A 21,634-nucleotide genomic window follows, 5' to 3' on the forward strand; every position below is an offset into this window, starting at 1 on the left:
ATGAAGGTCCCAACAGGAAGTGTCAGTCTTCTTCAGTGTCTGCTATGTTTATTTTGAAGGCGGGGACAGGAAATGTGAGCCTTCTTGATTAATTTTGACTGGTGTACTAAATTAGAAAACTTCTCTCTTTCTTTTACTATGAAGGGCCCAACAGGAAGTGTCAGTCTTTTTCATTGTCTGCTTTGTTTATTTTGAAGGCGGGGACAGGAAGTGTGAGTCCTTTTAATTTATTTTGGCTGCTATTCTCGGTTAGGAATCTTCTCTCATTCTTTTACTATGAAGGTCCAAACGGGAAGTCTCAGTCTTCTTCTTTGTCTGCTTTGTTTATTTTGAAGTCGTAGACAGGAAGTGTGAGCCCTCTTTAATTAATTTTGACTGGTGTACTAGGTTAGAAAACTTCTCTCTTTCTTTTACTATGAAAGTCACAATAGGAAGTCTGTCTTCTTCATTGTCTGCTTTGTTTATTTTGAAGGGGAGGACAGGAAGTGTGAGTCCTCTTAATTAATTTTGACTGCTATTCTAGGTTAGGAATCGTCTCTCTTTTCTACGAAGGTCCCTACAGGAAGTGTCATTCTTCTTCATTGTCTGCTTTGTTTATTTTGAAGGAGGAGACAGGAAGTGTGAGTCCTCTTAATTAATTTTGACTGCTATTCTAGATTAGGTATCTTGTCTTTCTTTACTATGAAGGCCTCAACAGGAAGCGTCTTCTTCATTGCCAGTTTCTTATATTTTGAAGGCAGCTACAGGAAATGTCGAGTTTTCTTCCTGGTTTTTCGATGTCTAAGGGAAGCGTCCATCTTTTTTGTAATTATTTTGCAGACCCCTTAAAACCTGGACCCCCGTCTCGGGGCCCCTAATTTAACGAGCACTGTGAAACACCCCCTTTCATTTTTTTTCGAATTGTTCCTTAGTTGTATGTTCCTAATTTTACTTTATTTATTTACTGTAACGGTCGAGGCGTTAGCATTAGCATCGATCGAGTACCAAAGTGAACGTGACAGCAAATGGAAACAACTGTAAAGCAGCTAACGTGCTAGGCTGCTAGCCTAGCTTGCTAAAGATGGCCGTTTTCAAGGACCAGCCTTATTTCCGTTAGCGTGTTTAAGTAAACGAGGCTAGCTGCAAATGCGGAGGGCTAATGTGTCCCGGCTAAGAGCTAGTCGGCTACGAAATTTTCATTAGCAAAAACAAATTCAAACACGTTTTCCAATTTGACGAAGAAGGTTGGGTCGCGTTTGTTTTCGTTTCGGTGTCCGACGTTTCCGGTTTCATTTTTCTAAAGTGACAATCATAAATATTTTGTTAGAGCCGAGCGTTGTCGCTGTGATGTCGTGTTCGTTAGCATAGCGTTCGGGAAAGCTGGCCCCTCCCCCCGTCGTCCGGCTGCACCGATTGGCCGACGGGCCTCCCGACTTAGCATGTAGCGGTGGGGGGAAGAGGCGGGGCCTAAAAGAGGGCGGGGCCACACAAGATCGGTCGTGGTTTCATTCTGATGATCGTCACCAGCATACGATTAGCCCCTCCCCGTTTTGTCTTTTGTCTCGTCGCCATTGGTCGTCTCGTTGTGTTGGTGTGTTGACTTGCATGTAAAGTTTGAATAAATACTTTTTTTTTTTTTCTCAAAAAACTTTATTTGTCCACTCTCTAAGTTCATCAGTACCTCGTGTGAAAAAAATCCTCTCTGATTTTAATTTTTATTTCAATGGATTGAATTTGATTACCTTTAATTCCACCAGTCGTCTCATACTGGGAACCAACAGGTTGACACCTAATTGGAAATGAAATGGACCCCTGGGATACGGTGACCTCAACTAAAGGCGTTTTCACTCACTGGTGTGAAATAAAATGCTTTTTGGCCCTTTTGGAGATTATGTCTTCACACACGAAGGCCATTAGCCCAAAGTTCATCCACAACAATCCTCCCCCCTTTGGAGTTAATCTCCCACACAAATGCTTAAACAAAAACCAACCGAAAAATAAAATGTATAAAAATAATACAGAGTAAAGGTAAAGTAAACTAAATCATAGCTGTACTTCTAATACGCGGACATAATGACCCAAATTGTACTTTTAGCTGCTGGCGCGTCAGTCTGCTGAAATTAATTTATTTGACTTTTATTGTTAACGCTTTGCTTAAAAAAAACTCTCCGACTGTTCAAACGCTGCGTAACAAACCATGCAACAGTCTGGTAGCAGAGGATGGCCCCATGTTGGGCGCCACTTATTTTTGGAGAGAACATCGTTGGGCTTCGCCCCAAAATATACGCAGAGAGGAGATATGGCAAAGAGGGAACGCTCTTTATTGCATTCGTTCAGCAACATTCATTCAAGCCACGTTCAAAGTTCGTTCAAGAAATGCTGGGCTTTAAACTGTGCTGAACAACATCTTATGTTTTTTCCGGCCTAGACTCGCTCAGTCAACATCTTGTGACTTATCTCCTGACTTCCCGCCAGATGTCTTCACACAATGGGCTACTGTCAGCTTGAAGGTTGCTGATTTACAGTTCATCCACAACAATCCTCCCCTTGGGAGTTAATCTCCCACACTAATGTTTAAACAAAAAAACACTGAAAAATAAACTTGTAAAAAAATAATACAGGGTAAAGGTAAAGTAAACTAAATTATAGCTGTACTTCTAATACACGGACATAACGACTCGAATTGCAGCTGCTGGAGCGTCAGCCTGCTGAAATTCATTTATTTAACTCTCATTGTTAACGCTTTGCTTGAAAAAAATTCTCCGACACTTCAAACGCTGCGTAACAAACCATGCAACAGTGCGGTAGCAGAGGATGGCCCCACGTTGGGCGCCACTTATTTTGGAGAGGACGTCGTATACGAAGCGAGGAGATATGGCAAAGAGGGAACGCTCTTTATTGCATTAGTTCAAGCAATGTTCGAGCAATGTTCAAGAAACGTTGGGCTTTAAACTGCTCAGAGCATCTCGTGATGTTTTCTCGGCTTGCTTAATCAACAACTTGTGACTTTCTGCAACAACATTATCCCGTGACTCTCGCCAGGTGTCTTCACACAATAGGTTACTGTCAACTCGAGATCCCGCCATACAGTCTCCCCACCTTGCAACACTTTTATAAAAAAAAAAAAAAACACCCCTAACAAAGCTCATCAGAAGATGGGCAGCCAAGTGGGTGCCAGTTTAAAAAAGTTTGGGAACCATTGTCCTAAAGCACAGGTGTCAAACAGGCAGGACAACAGTGAGAGAAGCGCAAGAGGAAACTGAGCTGTAGTTTTACATGTTTCCACCGGATGTCACCAAAGCCAGTTAACACTTGCAAAACAATTGTGGTCGTGTTTCTCCATTTCTCTCTGACTCACTTCTTTTTTTTATTTATTCCTCCCTCTTTTTCTTTCTCCTGTTTACGCTCTCTTTTCTCTTTTCTTTATTTCTCTCTCACTCTCTAACTCTCTCTTTTTCTCTGTCTTGCTCTCTTTCTATTTTCTCTCTCTTGAATTTACACTTTAGTTATCTTTCTTTTTATTTTTCTTTCTTTCTCACCCTCTTTCTTTCCCTTTTTGACCTCTCTCTCTCTCACCTCACTTTGTCTCTTTTTCTCTTGCTGACTCTTTTTTTGTCGTTTCACTTCTCTTATTCTTTTTCTCTTTTTTCACTTTCTTTTTCTCTCTATTCATTTCCCCCTTCTTCTCCATTCCTATCTCTATTCTGCTCTCTCTTTTTCTCTCACTGTTAATCTGTACTCCCTATCTTTTTATTGCTCTCTCTTTCCCTCCCTCTCTTTCTCTCTTTTTCTTTTTTCTCTCCCACTCTCTAGCTCTTTCTTTTTCTCTTTCTTGCTCTCTTTCTATTTTTTCTCTCTTTAATTTACACTTTGGTTATCTTTCTTTCTATTTTTTGCTTTCTTTCTCACCCTCTTTCTTTCCTTTTTTTGACCTCTCTTTTTCTCTCTCTCACCTCACTTTTTCTCTTTTTCTCCTGCTGACTTTCTTTCTCTCATTCTTTTTATCTTTCTCTTTTATCACTTTCCCCCTTCTTCTCCATTCAGATCTCTATTCTGCTCTCTTTTTCTCTCACTGTTAATTTGTACTCCCTATCTTTTTATTGCTCTCTCTTTCCCTCCCTCTCTTTCTCTCTTTTTCTTTTTTTCTCTCCCACTCTCTAACTCTTTCTTTTTCTCTTTCTTGCTCTCTTTCTATTTTTTTCTCTCTTTAATTTACACTTTGGTTATCTTTCTTTCTATTTTTCGCTTTCTTTCTCACCCCCTTCCTTTCCCTTTTTCAACCTCTTTCTCTCACACCCCACTGTCTCTTTTTCTCCTGCTTTCTGTCGTTTCTCTTATTCTTTTTCTCTTTCTCTTTTTTCACTTTCTTTTTCTCTCTACAGTCATTTCCCCCTTCTTCTCCATTCATATCTCTATTCTGCTCTCTCTTTTTCTCTCACTGTTACTCTGTCTTTATTGTTCTCCCTATCTTTCTCTCTCTTTTTCTCCCTCTCTCTTTCTCTTAAATTTACTAGTCTGGCCCTCGTGAGATTTTTTTTATAGCATTTGTGGCCCCCAGCTAACGGACGACTCACTCGTATTATTTCAATTTTTTTGTAAACTTTACAGACATGACAAACAACCTTTACAAACATAATTTCACATATTACCATCCTCCCAGTAAGTGTGTTCCCAGTAAGTGTGTTCCCAGTAAGTGTGTTCCCAGTAAGTGTGTTCCCAGTATATCCATCTTACCTACGAAATAGATGAGAAATGTCAGTCTCCCACGACACCGTTTCATTGTTGACGTTAAGGTTCATTGATTGAGCAAGTCTCGCTAAATCACGTGAGGTCCCGCGAGACTTGGCCCAAGCACCCTTCTCTGACCTGTGAGACTTTGCCATCTAGCGGTGATATACTGGTACTTCTCTTACCCTTTCTGATAGAAAAAACTCAATACCCTGAAAAATAATAATAAACTTCCCCTAATAGACAAATACAGATGACACAACATAAATCCCAAAATATAACATTTTAATGAAATGAAATGAAATGATGTGCATTTCTAGAGCGCTTTTCAAGTCAATGACTTCCCAAAGCGCTTTACATTGTGCTCCACATTTCCCAATAGCGGCCTTGCAGCCATGTAAGGCGCTAACCTGCTTATTGGGGGTATTAGGGGTTCAGTGTCTTACCCAAGGACACTTCGACATGTAACACGGACGAGCCGGGATTCGAACCGGGATCCCTTGATGCCAAAACGAGCGCTCTACCTCCTGAGCTACTGCCACCCCCAGGCACACCGGTTTCCTCCCACATCCCAAAAACTAGTCAGCAACCCAGCAGCAGTCTTTCCTGGTCCCAATGTCCCTGGATTTCTTTCTGACCCATCTCGAGACCTGTCATGATTGCCGATTGAGCGCAGCTGCACCAACAGCCCAGACAGCTGATTGGTGGACACTCTCTTTTTAAACCCCCGGCTTCCTCTCGGAAGCCGTCAGATCGTTATGCGAACGGTTGCCTTCAGCTTTTCGTCCGACTCCGTTCCTGCTCTGCTTTTTTCTGCCTGTTCTTTGTTGCCAACCTGTTTCCGGACCTGACGACGCCCCGCTCTGCCTGCCTGTTACCTGACCTGTTTTGCCCCGTTACCCGCCTGCCTCCTGCTACCGACGAACGAAAACGAGCGCTATCGGGTCCCGTCTCCGATTCTGGTCTGTGACAAGACCAACGATTCACTCTTAGCATTCTCCTCAACCCTTTCATGACCGCGGGGACGCCGAAGCTTGGGAGAAAAGGGAAAATCCAAACGCTTCTGGAGAGCTTTGGATAAAACCCTTGATTTCAATGCCAAGTAGTTCTCAAAACACCCACTAGGTAGTAGCGACTTCCCACATGGGATAAGGGTTGGATGAAGGAACACGTTTTTTTGAAACAGATCCATCTAAACCAGGGGTGTCCAACTCATTTTAACTCGGGGGTCGCATGATAGAACAAACATTCTGTTGGGGGCCGGACTAGTAGATTAAAGAGAAAGAAAGTGAGATAAGGAAATAAGAGAAAGAGGGAGGGAAAAGGAGAGAGGGCGGGACAAAGAAAGAAAAAGAGAGAGAGGGAGAGAGCGTGAAAATCAAAAGATAAAAAGTCGTGAGAGAGGGGGAAAAGAAAGGGAGAGGAAGAAAGAAATCCAAAGAGAAATAGAAAGACAGAAGGAGAGAAAAGAAAGCGCGAAGGGTATAAAGAGAGAAAGAGAAAAGAGGGAAAAGGAAAAAAGGAAGTTAGAGCAAAAGAAGTTAAAAAGACACAGAGAGAGAAAGAGACAAAGAGCAACAAAGGAAGAGAAAGAGAGACAGAGAGTGAAAGAGATAGAGACAGAGAGTGGGAGAAAAGGGGTGGAAAAGAAAGAGAGAGAGAGAAAGAGAGAGAGAGAAATAAATACAAGTACAGTGTCTTTGTTGGAGGCACCTGGCTTCAGCAACATCAAGTGGACATATTTCAACCTGCAGCTTGTTTTTCTCTTGCGCTTCTCTGAGTGTTGTCTCGCGGGCCGGATTCAATCCCTCAGCGGGCCTGATCTGGCCCGCGGGCCGCCTGTTTGGCACCAGTGATCCAAACCAAAGTAAGTAAAGCATGTTTTTGTTATCTGTAACCAATTTTTAAAAAAATGAATCATTTGAACATAACTTTATTCGCTTTGATTGTCACATGACTCAGCAATTCATTGCCCCTTTATCTGTTCTTCTTCTTTTCTACATTTGTAGTTTTTATCCTTTGATGTTTTTGTAACTTTTTTGTACATTCATATTGTTCTTATTTCAAGGTAGATATCTTTCCATTAGTTACTTTTCCCTTTAAGACTACTTCATGATTATCTTAAAGGACTGCTGAACACCATCTTCCCCTCTGCTAGAGAGGATTTAGGGTCATGGTCGGCAGCAGAGATCCAGGGAATTCTTTGAACACTTAATGAGCAAGACTTAAAATACTTTAAAAGATATATAATTATAACTGTACATATTTCCAGTTTGTTATAAAAACTTTTCATGTTTCAGTTCCAGTCTCCACTATAATCCTCGTAGGGATTTTTCTACCTTTAATTGTGAAAATCTTTAGGATCCAAACAAATGATTCTTTACTGCAATGAGGAAACGTATTTGCCTCTCGGTGTTTCTTGTGCTCCGCCATAAACCCTTTTTTTGTCTGAAGGAAGTTAGAATTTTCTACACTGATTAAAAAAAAATAGGTGACGTTCTTACTTTGAGTTCTTTGAGTTCTGATACGAATTACTAATCCCAAGAAAGATAGATAGATAGATACCTTAGGTACCATAGATAGATACCATAGATAAATACCATAGATAGATACCAGAGATATATACCATAGATACCTTAGATAGATACCATAGATACCATAGATAAATACCATAGATAGATACCTTAGATAGATATCATAGCTACCATAGGGAGATAGATAGATAGATAGATAGATAGATAGATAGATAGATAGATAGATAGATAGATAGATAGATAGATAGATAGATAGATAGATAGATAGATAGATAGATAGATAGATAGATAGATAGATAGATAGATAGATAGATAGATAGATAGATAGATAGATAGATAGATAAATAGATAGATAGATAGATACCATAGATACCATAGATACCATAGATACCATAGATAGATAGATACCATAGATACCATAGATAGATAGATACCATAGATACCATAGATAGATAGATACCATAGATACCATAGATACCATAGATAGATACCATAGATACCATAGATAGATGGATAGATACCATAGATAGATACAATATAGATACCATAGATAGATAGATAGATAGATAGATAGATACCATAGATACCATAGCAAATACCATAGATAGATACCTTAGATAGATATCATAGCTACCATAGGGAGATAGATAGATAGATAGATAGATAGATAGATACCATAAATAAATACCATAGATAGATAGATACCATAGATATATACCATAGATAGATGGATAGATACCATAGATAGATACAATATAGATACCATAGATAGATACCATAGGTATAAACCATAGATAGATAGATAGATAGATACCATAGATACCATAGATAAATACCATAGATAGATACCTTAGATAGATATCATAGCTACCATAGGGAGATAGATAGATAGTTAGATAGATAGATAGGTACCATAAATAGATACCATAAATAGATACCATAGATAGATAGATACCATAGATATATACCATAGATAGATGGATAGATACCATAGATAGATACAATATAGATACCATAGATAGATACCATAGGTATATACCATAGATAGATAGATACCATAGATACCATAGATACCATAGATATACATACCATAGATAGATAGATAGATACCATAGGTAGATAGATACCATAGATAGATAGATACCATAGATAGATACAATAGGTATATACCATAGATAGATAGATAGATAGATAGATAGATAGATACCATAGGTAGATAGATACCATAGATAGATAGATACCATAGATAGATAGATACCATAGATAGATACCATAGGTATATACCATAGATAGATAGATAGATACCATAGATACCATAGTTATACATACCATAGATAGATAGATAGATACCATAGATAGATGGATAGATAGATACCATAGATATATACCATAGATAGATAGATACCATAGATACCATAGATACCACAGATACCATAGATACTATAGATACCATAGATATATATATCATAGATCGATAGATAGATACCATAGATAAATACCATAGATAGATGGATAGATACTGTAGATATATACCATAGAGATATAGATACCATAGATAGATGGATAGATACCATAGATATATACCATAGATAGATGGATACCATAGATAGATGGATAGATACCATAGATATATACCATAGATAGATGGATAGATACCATAGATAGATACAATATAGATACCATAGATAGATACAATATAGATACCATAGATAGATACCATAGATAGATAGATAACATAGATGCCACAGATACCATAGATACTATAGATACCATAGATATATATATATACCATAGATAGATAGATGGATAGATAGATACCATAGATAGATACCATAGATATATATACCATAGATATACAGATACCATAGATAGATTGATAGATACCATAGATATATACCATAGATTGATACCATAGATACCATAGATATATGTACCATAGATCGATAGATAATTACCATAGATAGATAGATAGATACCATAGATAGATACCATAGATATATATACCATAGATATACAGATACCATAGATAGATTGATAGATACCATAGATAGATATATATAGAGATAGCTAGATGGATAGATATTTTACTTACATTTTAGTAAAATTTGACGTATATTTTTGTGCACACATCTCCGTATTGTTTTGTATTTGATTATGAAAACCATTTCATTCAATTGGAGTGAAAGCTATTACGTACTGTCCCTTTAAAATAGGTGTGTCCTCTATATCTTATACCAGCTCAGTAGCCTAGATGGTAAGGCGCCCGCTTTGAGACTGGCAGGTCGGTGGTTCGCGCCCCGGCCGAGTCATTCCTAAGACTTAAAAAGTGGTCGGCGGCGCCCTCTGTTGGCTGCGGCTGCATCGGCTCGCTACAACGGGTCAGGTGCAATCGACATTTCGTTCTGTGTACGTTGTTACACAGAATGACAATACGAGGAAATTATTATTATTATTATTATTATTATAAAATGGCGAGTTTTTTTTGCTCATTTTAAGATGTTTCTAAAATATAATGACTTAATTGCTCGTTTATTTTATTTTTTTAAATATAATAATATTGTTGTTTTTATTTCTAAATCACTTTAATTATTGGCTAGCGAGGCTAATGCTAACGAGTTCAGCTAGCGAGACATCGCTAATGCTAATAAATTCGGCTAGCGGGACATTGCTAACGGATGAGTCGTCGCATTCTCGGAAAGTCAAAGTATCAAAAGGATTTCTTCGGAGCGCCGGTCGGACCGGAATAAACTGGAGGGCCGGTCTCTGGACCCCCAAAGGGGGTCCGGGGGGGGGGGGGGGGGGGGGGGGTTGGGGGGCGCCTCCGTCTAGAACGGGGGTGTCAAAATCAAATGAGATCAGGGGCCGCATGCTAAAAGGAACATATTCTCACGGGGGGCCACAAGAAAGAGAGACGGAAAGGCGAGAGGGAAAAAGAGAGAGCAGGAAAGAGAGAGAGAGAGAGAGACGAAAAGACATTGAAAAAAATAAAGCGAAAAAGTAAGAGAGATGCATAAAGAAAGAGAAAAAAAGACAACATGATATGAGGAGAGAAAAAGAGATAAGAGAGAGAAAAAAAGAAAAAGAGGAAAAATAGAGAGACAGAGAGAATGAGGAGGGAGAAAGAGAGAGAGAGGGAGAGAAGGAAAGAGACATAAAAGGCGGGAGGGAAAAAGAGAGAACAGGAAAGAGAGAGAGAGAGAAAAAGAAGGAGAGACGGAAAGACATTGAAAAAGATAGAGCGAAAAAGTAAGAGATATGCATAATGAAAGAGAAATAAAGACAACATGATATGAGGAGAGGAAAAGAGACAAAAAAAGAAAGAGAGGAAAAAGAAAGAGAAAGAGAGAATGATGAGGGAGAAAGAGAGAGAAAAAGAGGGAAAGAAACATAAAAGGTGAGAGGGAAAGAGAGAGCGAGATAGAAAGAGAGAGAGAGAGAAAGGGAGACAGAAAGAAAGAGAAGATAAGAAAGACCCTGGAAAAGACAAAGCAAAAAAGTAAGAGAGATACATAAAGAAAGAGAAAGAAAGACAAGATTATATAAGGAGAGATAAAGAGATAAGAGAGAAAAAAAAGAAAGAAAGAGAGAGAGAAAGAAAGAGAGAGAGAGAGAGAGAGAGAGAGAGAAAGAGAGGGAGAGAGAGAGAAAAGGAAAAAGACAGAAAAGGGGGGAAAGAAAGAGAGAGAGAGAAGTAGAGACAGCAGTCTAGAAAGAGAGTGAGAACGAGAAATGGAAAGAAAGAAGGAAAATAGAAAGATTGAAAAAGAGAAAGAAGAAAGTATGACAGAGAGACACACAAAGAAGGAGAAGAGAGAGGGAAAATTATCTGAAAAGAGAAAAAGAGAGAAGACAAAACAGAGAAAGAAAGAGAGGGAAAAGAAAGAGGGACAAAGGGAATAAGGAAAAAAGAGAGAGAAGAGAAAAGGAGGGAAGGGCGGAAGAAAGTTCGTGTGAGAGGGAGAATGTTAGTGGGAGAGAGAAAAGAAGGAGGGCAAAAATGAGAAAAGAGAGAGAGAAAGATATATATATGAGAGAGAGAGAGAGAGAGAGAGAGAGAGAGAGAGAGAGAGAGAGAAGTACACAAAAGAAATACAAATTGAGAAAAAAAGAAAGAAAGAGAAAATATATAAGTCAGAAAAAGACAGAAGGGAAAGGAGAGACAGAAAAAGAGAAAGAAATAGATAAAACACATAAGGGGTGAGGTGAATGGAGAAAACAAAGCGAAGAAACAAAAAGACAGAAGGAAAAAAGAAACAAAGACCGAAGACACACACAGAGAGAGAGAGAGAGAGAGAGAGAGAGAGAGAGAGAGAAGACAGAGAAAAAAAAATGGAGGGGTGGAGAGAGAGAAAGGGATAAAAAAGGAGAAAGTAAAGTTGGAAAAAGAGCGGAAAGAGAGAGAAAGTGAGAAATAAAGAAATAAAGGGGAAAAACAGAGAGAGAAAGAGAGAGAAAGAGAGAGAAAGAGAGAGAAAGAGAGAGAGAGAGAGACAGAAGCACAATCAGCTCCAGTGTCTTTGTGAGAGTGGCGCTTGCCTTTGGCGACATCAAGTGGAGACATTTTTCTCTTGTGCTTCTCTCGACATTGTCTCACAGGCCACTTTAAAACCATTAACTGGTCTGAAACGGCCCGTAGACCGCATGTTTCCCACCCCCATACTCGATCATCTTGAGGTTTGTGCGGCAGACCACCTGTGAGCTTCTTCCTTCACCATCGAAAAACCGAAGAGCAATCCCAGCAGGACCAGGATTCAAAGCTCCATCAACATTTCCAAGTGTCTCCTTACTGGAGTTTTATTTTTAGCTAGCGATCGCGTTCCCATTTTCAACAAGGGGGGCGGAGTCGGAGCTTCGTTCCTCGGACCGCTCAGTGGGATCAGATCCTTCAGAACCGTTCTTACCCTGCAGGCGGAACCTTCTATCTTGGAGTCAGTGGACCAGAGCTTTGTTCTCTAAGACCGGAACCTGGAATTGCTGGAGCCTTCAGTTCTAAAGCCGGGACCCTCTAAACCATCGTTGAAGTTCTCAGACCTGGAGTCTTCAGTTCTAAAGCTGGAACCTACTATCTTACTGCTGGAGTTCTCAAATTCTGAGTCTTCAAGTTCTAATGCCAGAACGTTCTATCCCATAGTTGGAGTTCTCCAATCCAGGTTCTAAATTTGGAATCATTACTCCACAGCTAGAATTTCCAAAGTATTTAGTAGGAACCTTCTGCAAGCTTCTTCAACCAGAACCTTGTCCCCATAGCTGGAGTTCTCAAATCCAAGACTCTAGTTTGAAAGCCAGAGCCATCTACCTCACAGCTGGAGTTCTCAAATCCTGGATCTCCGGTCCTGAAGCTGGAACCTTCTGCAGCCCAACATCATATCTTGAAGTAGCACCTTCTACCCCATCACTTGAGATCTCCAAGCCCACACCTTCTGCAGCTTCATCTCAGACTTTCAACCAGAACCTAGAACCTCTTAACTTGAACCAAAATCCATCTCCAATTCAGCCCAGAACTTGTATCTTCCTCCAGAACCTTCAGAATCCCCAAACCAAGTGACAAGAAGAGATGGAACAGCCCAAGTACATGACCCAGGAGAAACTGGAGATCGTGGGCATGGAGGACGAGGACGGGAAACCCATCAGCGCCCTGAGCATCCTGTCCCTGCTGGAACGAGTGGCCGGCATCATCGACAACGTCCAATCGGGGCAGCAACGAATGGAAGAACGTCAAGTGGACCTGGAGAACAACATCCGTTCCATCCAGGGCGACGTGGTCAAGCTCGCTAAGGAGCACGCCGAGACCAGCGGCAGTCTGGAGAAACTCCTGCAGAAGACCCGTAAAGTCAGCGCCAACGTCAAGGACGTCCGTGCCCGGGTGGAGAAGCAAAACGGGCGCGTCAAGAAGGTGGAAAGTACCCAGGACGAACTTCTCACCAGGAACAAGTTCAGGGTGGTCATCTACCAGGTGCCTGGCACGGTCCTTCTCAAATGCCTGCTTCGTTTTTTTTGCATGTCCTTTAATTCTTCTCTTCTGAAAACGTCCTACCTCCGCTTCCCTGCAAATTGACTTGAGCTGGTACAATGCTGTAGCAGGTGGATGCAGAGCAAGATTTGTCTTAGAAGATTGAGCTGGGCAAAATGCAACAGCTGTAAAATGATAAAGAGAAAGAGAGAAAGGGAGACAAAAAGAAAGAGGAAATAGAAAGACACTGAAAAAGCAAAAAAGTAAGAGAGATACATAAAGAAGAAGAAAGAAAGACAAAATTATATGAGGAGAGAAAAAGAGATAAGAGACAAGAAAGAAAGAGAGGAAAAAGAGAGAGACTGGGGGAGAAAGAGAAAGAGAAGGAAAGAGACATAAAAGACAAAAGGGAAAGAGAGAGAGAGAAAGGGAGACAAAAAGAAAGAGAAGATAGAAAAACACCATTTATGTGTAATGCAAATGCATATCATCATTAATGAATATAAAAATAATTTCAATGGACTTATGGTGTGATTAGACTTGAGCTGGTGCAGTGCAATAGCAGGTGGATGCAAAGCAAAAATCTGTCATATCCTTAGAAGATTTCCTTTGTTACACTACTTTTTTCTTAATAATTGTCCCTATTCTCAATTGTTTAAGGCCATATTCTATGTATAAAATGAAATTTATCAGACTTATGGTGTGATTAGACTAGAGCTGGTACAATGCAGTAGCAGGTGGATGCAGAGCAAGATTTGTCAGATTTCCTTTGTTATCCTACTTCTTTCGAAATAATTGTCCCTATCGCCAATTGTTTAAGGCCATATTCTATATATGAAATGAAATTTATCAGACTTATTGTATGATTAGACTTTAGCTGGTACAGTGCAGTAGCGGGTGGATGCAAAGCAAGATTTGTCATGCCTTTAGCAGATTTCGTTTGTTATCCTACTTCTTTCGAAATAATTGTCCCTATCGCCAATTGTTTAAGGCCATATTTTATCGTGAGGGTACCTTGTTCCTTATCCTGCATACGGTAGACCCCGGGATACAGCATGAATAGGTTAAGAAGGGGGGATGGGCAAAATGAAATAGCTGTAAAATGATATATGATGAACACTATTTATGTGTAATGCACGTGCATATCATCAAAAATATAAATGAAATATAATGGACTAATGATGTAACATGACTTGAGCTGGTACATTGCAGTAGCGGGTGGATGCAGAGCAAAGATCTGTCATACCCTTAGAAGATTTCCTTTGTTATCCTACTTTTTTCTTAAAAATCGTCCCGATCGTCAATTGTTTAGGGTACCTTGTACCTAATCATGCATACAGTAGACCCCGGGATACAGTATGAACGGATTCCGAAAGGGGCTGGTACAGTGCAGTAGCAGGTGGATGCAGAGCAAGATTTGTCATGCATTTAGAAGACTTCCTTTGTTGGCCTTCTTTGTTCTTGGCATTTGTCCCTATCTTCAATTGTTAAAGGCTGTATTTCATAGCGAGGGTAATGATGGATGTGTCATTTTCATATTTCGTGACCATCACAAGCTTTGTTTCCATTGTTATCATGTTTTTGCTTCTCCCTTTAGCACCACTGCAATTCTTGCGACAATTAGCCAATAAATACATTATTGTATCGCAATCACTCACAAAGTCTTAAAGAAGCACCAAGATTGTCGATGGAGAGAATGAGTCATCGTGGGAAATAGTTCAGCCAAAAGCTTATCTGCAATTTCATTATGATGTGAAACGAACCAATAGGAGGCCAGCATTTGATATGATGCCGACCAAAAGCAGACTGGCACGGTTACCCATCAACAGTTCAAATTTTAATTTGATAGTTTGGTATAGTGAGGAAAATCCCATGAAGAGGGGGTGAAAATAGACTTTGCTGAGAGAAGCGCAAGAGAAAAACAAAAAATCATGGATGTGGCCAAAGCCAGCATAACTATCAAGGCAATGTAGCTCTATTCCTTTCTTTCTGTCTCTTTCGCTCATCCTTTCTCACGCTTTCTTTCTCTCTTTCTTTCTTTTGTCTCTATTTCATTCTTTATCTTTCTGTCTTTCCCTTTCTTTCTCTCTCTTTCTTTCTCTCTTTTTCATTCTCTTTCTTTCCTTGTCCCTTTCACTCTCTTTTTTCCTTCTTTTTCTTTTGTTTTCTTTTTCTCTCATTTCGTCTCTCTAGCTCTCTGTCACTCCTTTTTCTCTCTCGGTCTTCCCCCCTCTCTGCTCTCTTTATCACTCACTTGCGCACTTTGTTTCTCTCCTGCTTTTGTCTCTTTTTTTTCTCTATCTAATTCTCACATTCTCTCTCGTTCTCTCTTGTCTCCTTTCTCTCTATTTCTTGTCTCTTCTTCTATTCCTTTCCCTCTTTTTATCTCTGTCTCGGTCTCTCTTTTCTCTCTCTCTTTTTTCTCTTTTTCTTTTTCCTCTCATTTTCTGTTTTGCTATATTTCTCTCTCTCCCTCTCTCTCTTTCTCTCTCTCCCTCTCTCTCTCTCTCTTTCTGTGTCTCTCACTCTCTGTCTCACTATTTCTTCTCTTTCTTTATTTGACTCAATGTCTCTATTTTTCTCTTCTTTCTCCCCCTCGCTGTCTCTCTATTTTTTTCTCTCATTGACTCTCTCCCTCTCTGTCTCTATTTCCTCTATATTTTTTCTCTTTCATTCCTCTCTCTCTTCTCTTTTTCTCTTCTCTCTGTGTCTCTCTTTTTTTTGTTTTTCTCTGTCTTTTTCTCCTCTCTTTCTTTTCTCTCTCCCTCTATCTCTTTCTCTCTTTCCCTCCGTCTTTCTCTATTTCTCTGTCTTTTTCTTTATATCGTTCTCCCTTTCTTTCTCTTACGCTTATTTTTTTTCTTTCTGACTCTTCCTGTCTTTTCCCTCTCTCTCTTTTTATTTCTCTTTCTTTCTCTTATATTTACTAGTCCAGCCCCTGTACTTGCCCAAGACACACCTTAGGTGGGAAGCCGTGAAACCTTCTAAGATTGAGGGAGTAAATCCCTGGGATACACCTACCCCACCTTAAGACGTTTTCAGCCCCTCTTTATGGCTTTTTCCCAAATATCCAAGATGCTGGAAAATGCTGAGATACTATTGGCTGAATTACTTCCCACAATATCTTGCTCTTCATTCAGTCGATTCCAAAACTAAACCGTGCGAGTCAGTGACAAAAAACTGTCAGTAAAGCTAAAGGGAGAAACAAAAACATGATAACCATGGAAACGAAGCTCGTGATGTGATACAAAAGGCACAGAAATCGTTATCCTCGATTGGAACAAATTAACGATGAGGACGATTTTTGGGAATTTTTAAAATCACTTATTTCAATCTGCCATCTCCTCCTACTTTTGCATCCACCCGCTACTCCACCGTACCAGCTCAAGTCATGTCACAACAATGCTAAATCAAATGATATTGTTATTCAATCCTATACATGTATATTACACATAAGGCGTGGTTCAGAGCTAGTTAGCATGTATGTATCCCCCACTATACAGCAGTTTAACTCATTCACGCTGTATCCCGAGGCTCTACAGTACTTCCTGTTGGCAGCTAGCGTAACCGTAGCTCTGCCAGCAGCTGCTGCCGGCTTCTATTCTGAGCGCCCTGGCATTTAACGCACATGCTCAAGCACCACCTGTTGTCGATCGCGCACGTCGTATGCTATTTAAAAATGCCGTGACGCGCTAACCCGACGCAGCAACCCGGGGCCGTTAGCTAGCTAGTGTAAGGTTTTAGCATTTATGAGACTAAAATGGGACTCCGGAGACACTTCAAGTGTCTCGTCTAACAGTTGGAGCATGTTCAGAAGCAGAGGCGACAGAGGTAGTTTGCATTGCTAATTTATTTAGCCGAATCAAAGAGTTGAACAAATCGGATCTTTCTGCCGTGCCAAATTACAATCGTGTGGAGAAGACCCGGGGGCTCCAGGGTTTTCCCATGTTATAACACATTACGATGAAATTTACACGCCCCATGACCAAGCTGCTGCCGATCGGTTCACGCTGTTGCCGAGGCAGACTTCCCAGTACTCTTGACAAATGAGAGGAGGGGGTAATAGGTCATTGTCATCTGCATAGAATGGGGCAAGACACACACTGAAACCCCCAGGCAAGGTGATAAGTCATTGTTATCTGCACAGAATGGGACAAAAGGCACATTCCAACGCAAAGCGCGGTTTACGACACCCTTTTGCCAGAGTTTGCACTCAAAGGCTGAAGTCCAATTTAGGACAAGTATATTTAAGTAAGGGCAGCGCAGTGGTTAGCGCATGTGCAGCACAGTTTATGTCTTGGGAACCTCCTGCGTGGGTTCAAATCCAGCTCCAGACTTCCTGTGCGGAGTTTGTATGTTCTCCCCGTGCTTGCGTGGGTTTCCTCCGGGCACTCCGGTTTCCTCCCACATTCCAAAAACATATGTTTCAGGTGAATTGGCCGGTCCAAATTGTCCCTAGGTGTGAATGAGCGAGTGAGTTGTCTGTCCCCGTGTGCCCTGCGATTGGCTGGCAACCAGTTGAGGGTGTCCCCTGCCCACTGCCCGATGATTGCTGAGATGGGCTCCAGCACCCCCGTGACCCTACTGAGGATAAGCGGTGTAGCAAATGAGATGAGATGAGATATTTAAGTAAGATGAAACAAGGGCAGCACAGTGGCGCAGTGGTTAGCGCGTGTGCGGCACAGTTCTGAGGTCATGAGATCGAACCTCCTGTGTGGAGTTTGCATGTTCTCCCCGTGCTTGCGTGGGTTTCCTTCAGGAACTCTGGTTTCCACCCACATTTGAAAGACATGCATGTCAGGTTGATTGGCCAAACCAAATTGTCCCTAGGTGGGAATGAGCCAGTCGGTTGCCCTGCCACTCCTTAGCAACCAGTAGAGGGAGTCCCCTGCCCACTGCCCGAAGATAGCTGGGATGGGCTCCAGCACCCCCGAGACCCTACTGAGGATAAGCGGTGCAGATCATGGATGGATGGAAGATGAAACTGCGTATAAAATAGTATATAACTTCACTAGCCACAAATGATCGGATTTCATAGTAAGTCGGCGACCATTCGCGATCCGACGTCCCGTCTTGAGCATTTTTGCGCTATCGCAACGGCTAGCCGTTAGCCATGTTTTAACACAACTAGGGATGCATCAAGTTTTCGAATCTGTCAGAAACAAAAAAAAAATAAAACCTGTAATAAGGCACCGAAAATAACGACGTTGTGATGTCAAGTCTAAGGTGAGGCGAGCTGCTCGAAACTAGCTTTTTACCTGGGGCAGAGTTTGTGCATCACGAGGCTGCTATATTTTGTTTGGAACCTGGAAAGGAAGTCAAAACAAGAGCTTTCCCAAGTTTTTAGTAACAAATCATTTTCTCAAATGTTCGTGTCTCTCTCCGTTTCTGCGTTTTTGCTAGCGGTCGCTGGACTAGTAACGCATGCTAGCATGGACTGGCTAGTAATGCATGCTAACATTAGCGCCCGCTTACTACAGTTGGGCCATTTTGATTCGCAAACATGTACTTTGTCGTCCTCAACGTTTTTGCTAGCCGCTAGCTGGACTTCGGCTAAGGTGTACATGCTAACTCTACACAGCTAACATATTAGAACTGCAGCGCTTTTATTCAGTGCTTCAAGTGACTTACAAGTTTTTGTTGCGGTTTTCCCAGGGGGATACCGAGGTCCCGTCAGTGGCCGTCACCAAGAGCCCCAAAGGGGGCTTGGAGTCGGTGGACCTGGAGCCCGATACCTACGACGTCCCGGCCGACCTGTCCTCGGATGAGGAGTACCTGAGCCTGGAGGAGGCGGACCCTTCCCGGGCGGCCCGTCTCAAGAAGTCCATGGTGAAGAGCAGCGAGACCCTCAAGGCGGCCTTCTCTAAGGAAAACATGAGCAAGACCAAAGACAACCTGGGCACAAAATTCCACAACTTCGGCGAGAAGGTGATGCCGCAAGAACGCCGCGAAAAAATGCATCAGGCCGGGGAACGTCTCAAACAAAGCGGAGAACGCCTCAAGGAGAACATCGCCAAGAAGGCGCCCACCAAGGAGACCTTCAAGATCAAAATCAAGAAGGAGCGCGCCGTGGCCGAGGGCCAGGAGGGCGGCGACGTCGAGGCGGAAGTCGAGGTGGCATCCTTGCCCCAGTCCCCGCCCCAACCGGAGCTGGCCTATGCCGAAGTCGTCGCAGATACCAAGAAGGAGATACCGGCGGAACAGGCCCAGGTGGCCAAGAGATCTGAACTGGAAGAAGACTATGGCAATTAAAGTGATGGAAAGGAAGTCCACGGAGGTTACCGTAAGATTGCAGGAAGTCCAGAGCATTTAGGAAGAAGGCACAGACCATGGAAAGATCACAGGAAGCGGACTCCTGCGGCAGAACAGAGACAACCGAAAGTAGGTTCAAACAAGCAGATTTCTAATGCACAAAGCAGACCGCTAAAACTACAAGAAAACCAAAAAGATAGACCAAATACTGAAATCCAGGATGTTAACAGAAACTGGACCCACACTGCAAACCCGGAAAACACCAATAGTCGATTTAAGCCAACAGAGATCCAATCCACAAAGCAGACCACATCAAAAACCAAAAGACAGACCATCCTCCAAAGCCGGATACCAAAATGAAACCCTGAGTACTGGAACAAGATCATTTACAGGACGTGAACCTCCACTGCAGAACCGAGACCGCCAACAGTTGATTTAAGCATTCAGAGCTCCAAACCAGAAGTTGGATCACTGAAACCACAACAAAACCAATATGGTAGACCAACGTCAAAAATGAAAGCCAGAGTACTGAAATCTGAGGATGTTAACCGGAAGTTACCCCGCAGCAGAACTCCAATCCAGAAGGTTTTAAAACCACAAAACCTCAAATAAAAGCCCAAAATACTAAAATCTGACTAAGTTGCCAGAAGGATGAGACAGACTATCAGGAAAGACCAACAACAAACTTCTGTTACCAAAACCAAAACCAGAGTACTTAAAGCAGAGGACATTAACAGGAAGTGTCGCTCCAATCTACTACGCAGATTGCTAAATCCAGAACAAAACCAAAAGGACAGATCAACATCAGACTGCAGGTAGCAAATTAAAAGTCAAGGAACTGAAATCAGAACATTAACAGGAAGTGGACCCCCACTGCAGGACCTGGACTACCAAAAGGTCCATTAGAGCTAGCACAGCTTCAATCCAGAAAACAGACTGCTGCCACCACCCAGAAAATAAAAAAGGGGACAGGGTCTACGAGGACAGACCAATTTCAGACATTTGGTACCAAAATTAAAGTCAGGGGACGTAAAACAAAGTAGATTACCACAAGTTGACCACCACTGCAGAACTGAGACAGCCAAAAGGTAGACTCAAGCAAGCTTTGCCCCAATCCACAATACAGACTGCTACTGCCACAAAAAAAACAAATATCAAGTCTGGTACCAAAATGAAAGCCCAAGGACTGAAATCCGAGGACGTTAAAAGGAGGTGGACCCCATTGCAGAACTGAGACCACTAAAGGTCAATTAAAGAAAGTGCTCCAATCCCCAAATCAGACCACTAAAACCACCGGAAAACCAAAAGGACAGACCATTAACAAACGTCTGTTAGCAAAACCGAACCAGGAGTACTGAAGTCTGAGGATGTTAACAGGAAATGCCCCCCCTCCCTGCATTAACCAAGACCACCAAGGGTTAATTCAAGCCACTATAGCTCCAATCCCCAAATCAGACCACTAAAACCACCGGAAAACCAAAAGGACAGACCATTAACGAACGTCTGTTACCAAAACCGAACCAGGAGTACTGAAGTCTGAGGATGTTAACAGGAAATGCCCCCCCTCCCTGCATAAACCAAGACCACCAAGGATTATTCAAGCCACTATAGCTCCAATCCCCAAATCAGACCACTAAAACCACTGGAAAACCAAAAGGACAGACCATTGACAAACGTCTGTTACCAAAACCGAACCAGGAGTACTGAAGTCTGAGGATGTTAACAGGAAATGCCCCCCTCCATGCATAAACCAAGACCACCAAGGATTATTCAAGCCACTATAGCTCCAATCCCCAAATCAGACCTCTAAAACCACTCAAAACCCCAAAAGACAGACCGATACTAAAATCAGGGACGCCAACAGGAAGTGGACTCCATATACAGGAAGTAGACCAGCACAGCAGGAAAAGGATAGCAGGTGGACCTCCAATCAACCAACCACAGGAAAACACCAAACAGGAAGTGAAAGAAGAGAACTAAAGGACAAAGGACCGTTGTTTGGCGCCACCTGCTGTCCACCTAGTAAACTTCAAATGAGAAAAGAAACAAGAATCTATACAAATTAATTGAAGAGAAACGAGAAAATATTCAATTCAAGAAATCATGACATTTTTATATGATGTCATTTTGTGAAATATTGACACATTGAGTTCATGATGTCATCAGAATATTAAATGAATCCATGAAGTAT

General features: G+C 41.6%; 1 protein-coding gene across 1 annotated transcript; it reads left to right on the forward strand.

The window, feature by feature from the left end:
* The first annotated feature begins 12,152 nt into the window (after window positions 1–12,152).
* On the forward strand, window positions 12,153–21,587 carry LOC148376820 (caveolae-associated protein 4a-like). The gene is made up of 2 exons (XM_088320384.1): window positions 12,153–13,194; window positions 18,847–21,587. Exons 1-2 carry the CDS (start codon window positions 12,796–12,798, stop codon window positions 19,441–19,443), a joined length of 996 nt encoding a protein of 331 aa, XP_088176510.1. The 5' UTR covers window positions 12,153–12,795; the 3' UTR covers window positions 19,444–21,587.
* Window positions 21,588–21,634: the final 47 nt, after the last annotated feature.

This window comes from Urocampus carinirostris, chromosome 1 (assembly GCF_059441175.1).
Source record: "Urocampus carinirostris isolate Australia breed hairy pipefish chromosome 1, RoL_Ucar_1.0, whole genome shotgun sequence".
In the NCBI taxonomy this organism is placed as follows: Eukaryota; Metazoa; Chordata; class Actinopteri; order Syngnathiformes; family Syngnathidae; genus Urocampus; species Urocampus carinirostris.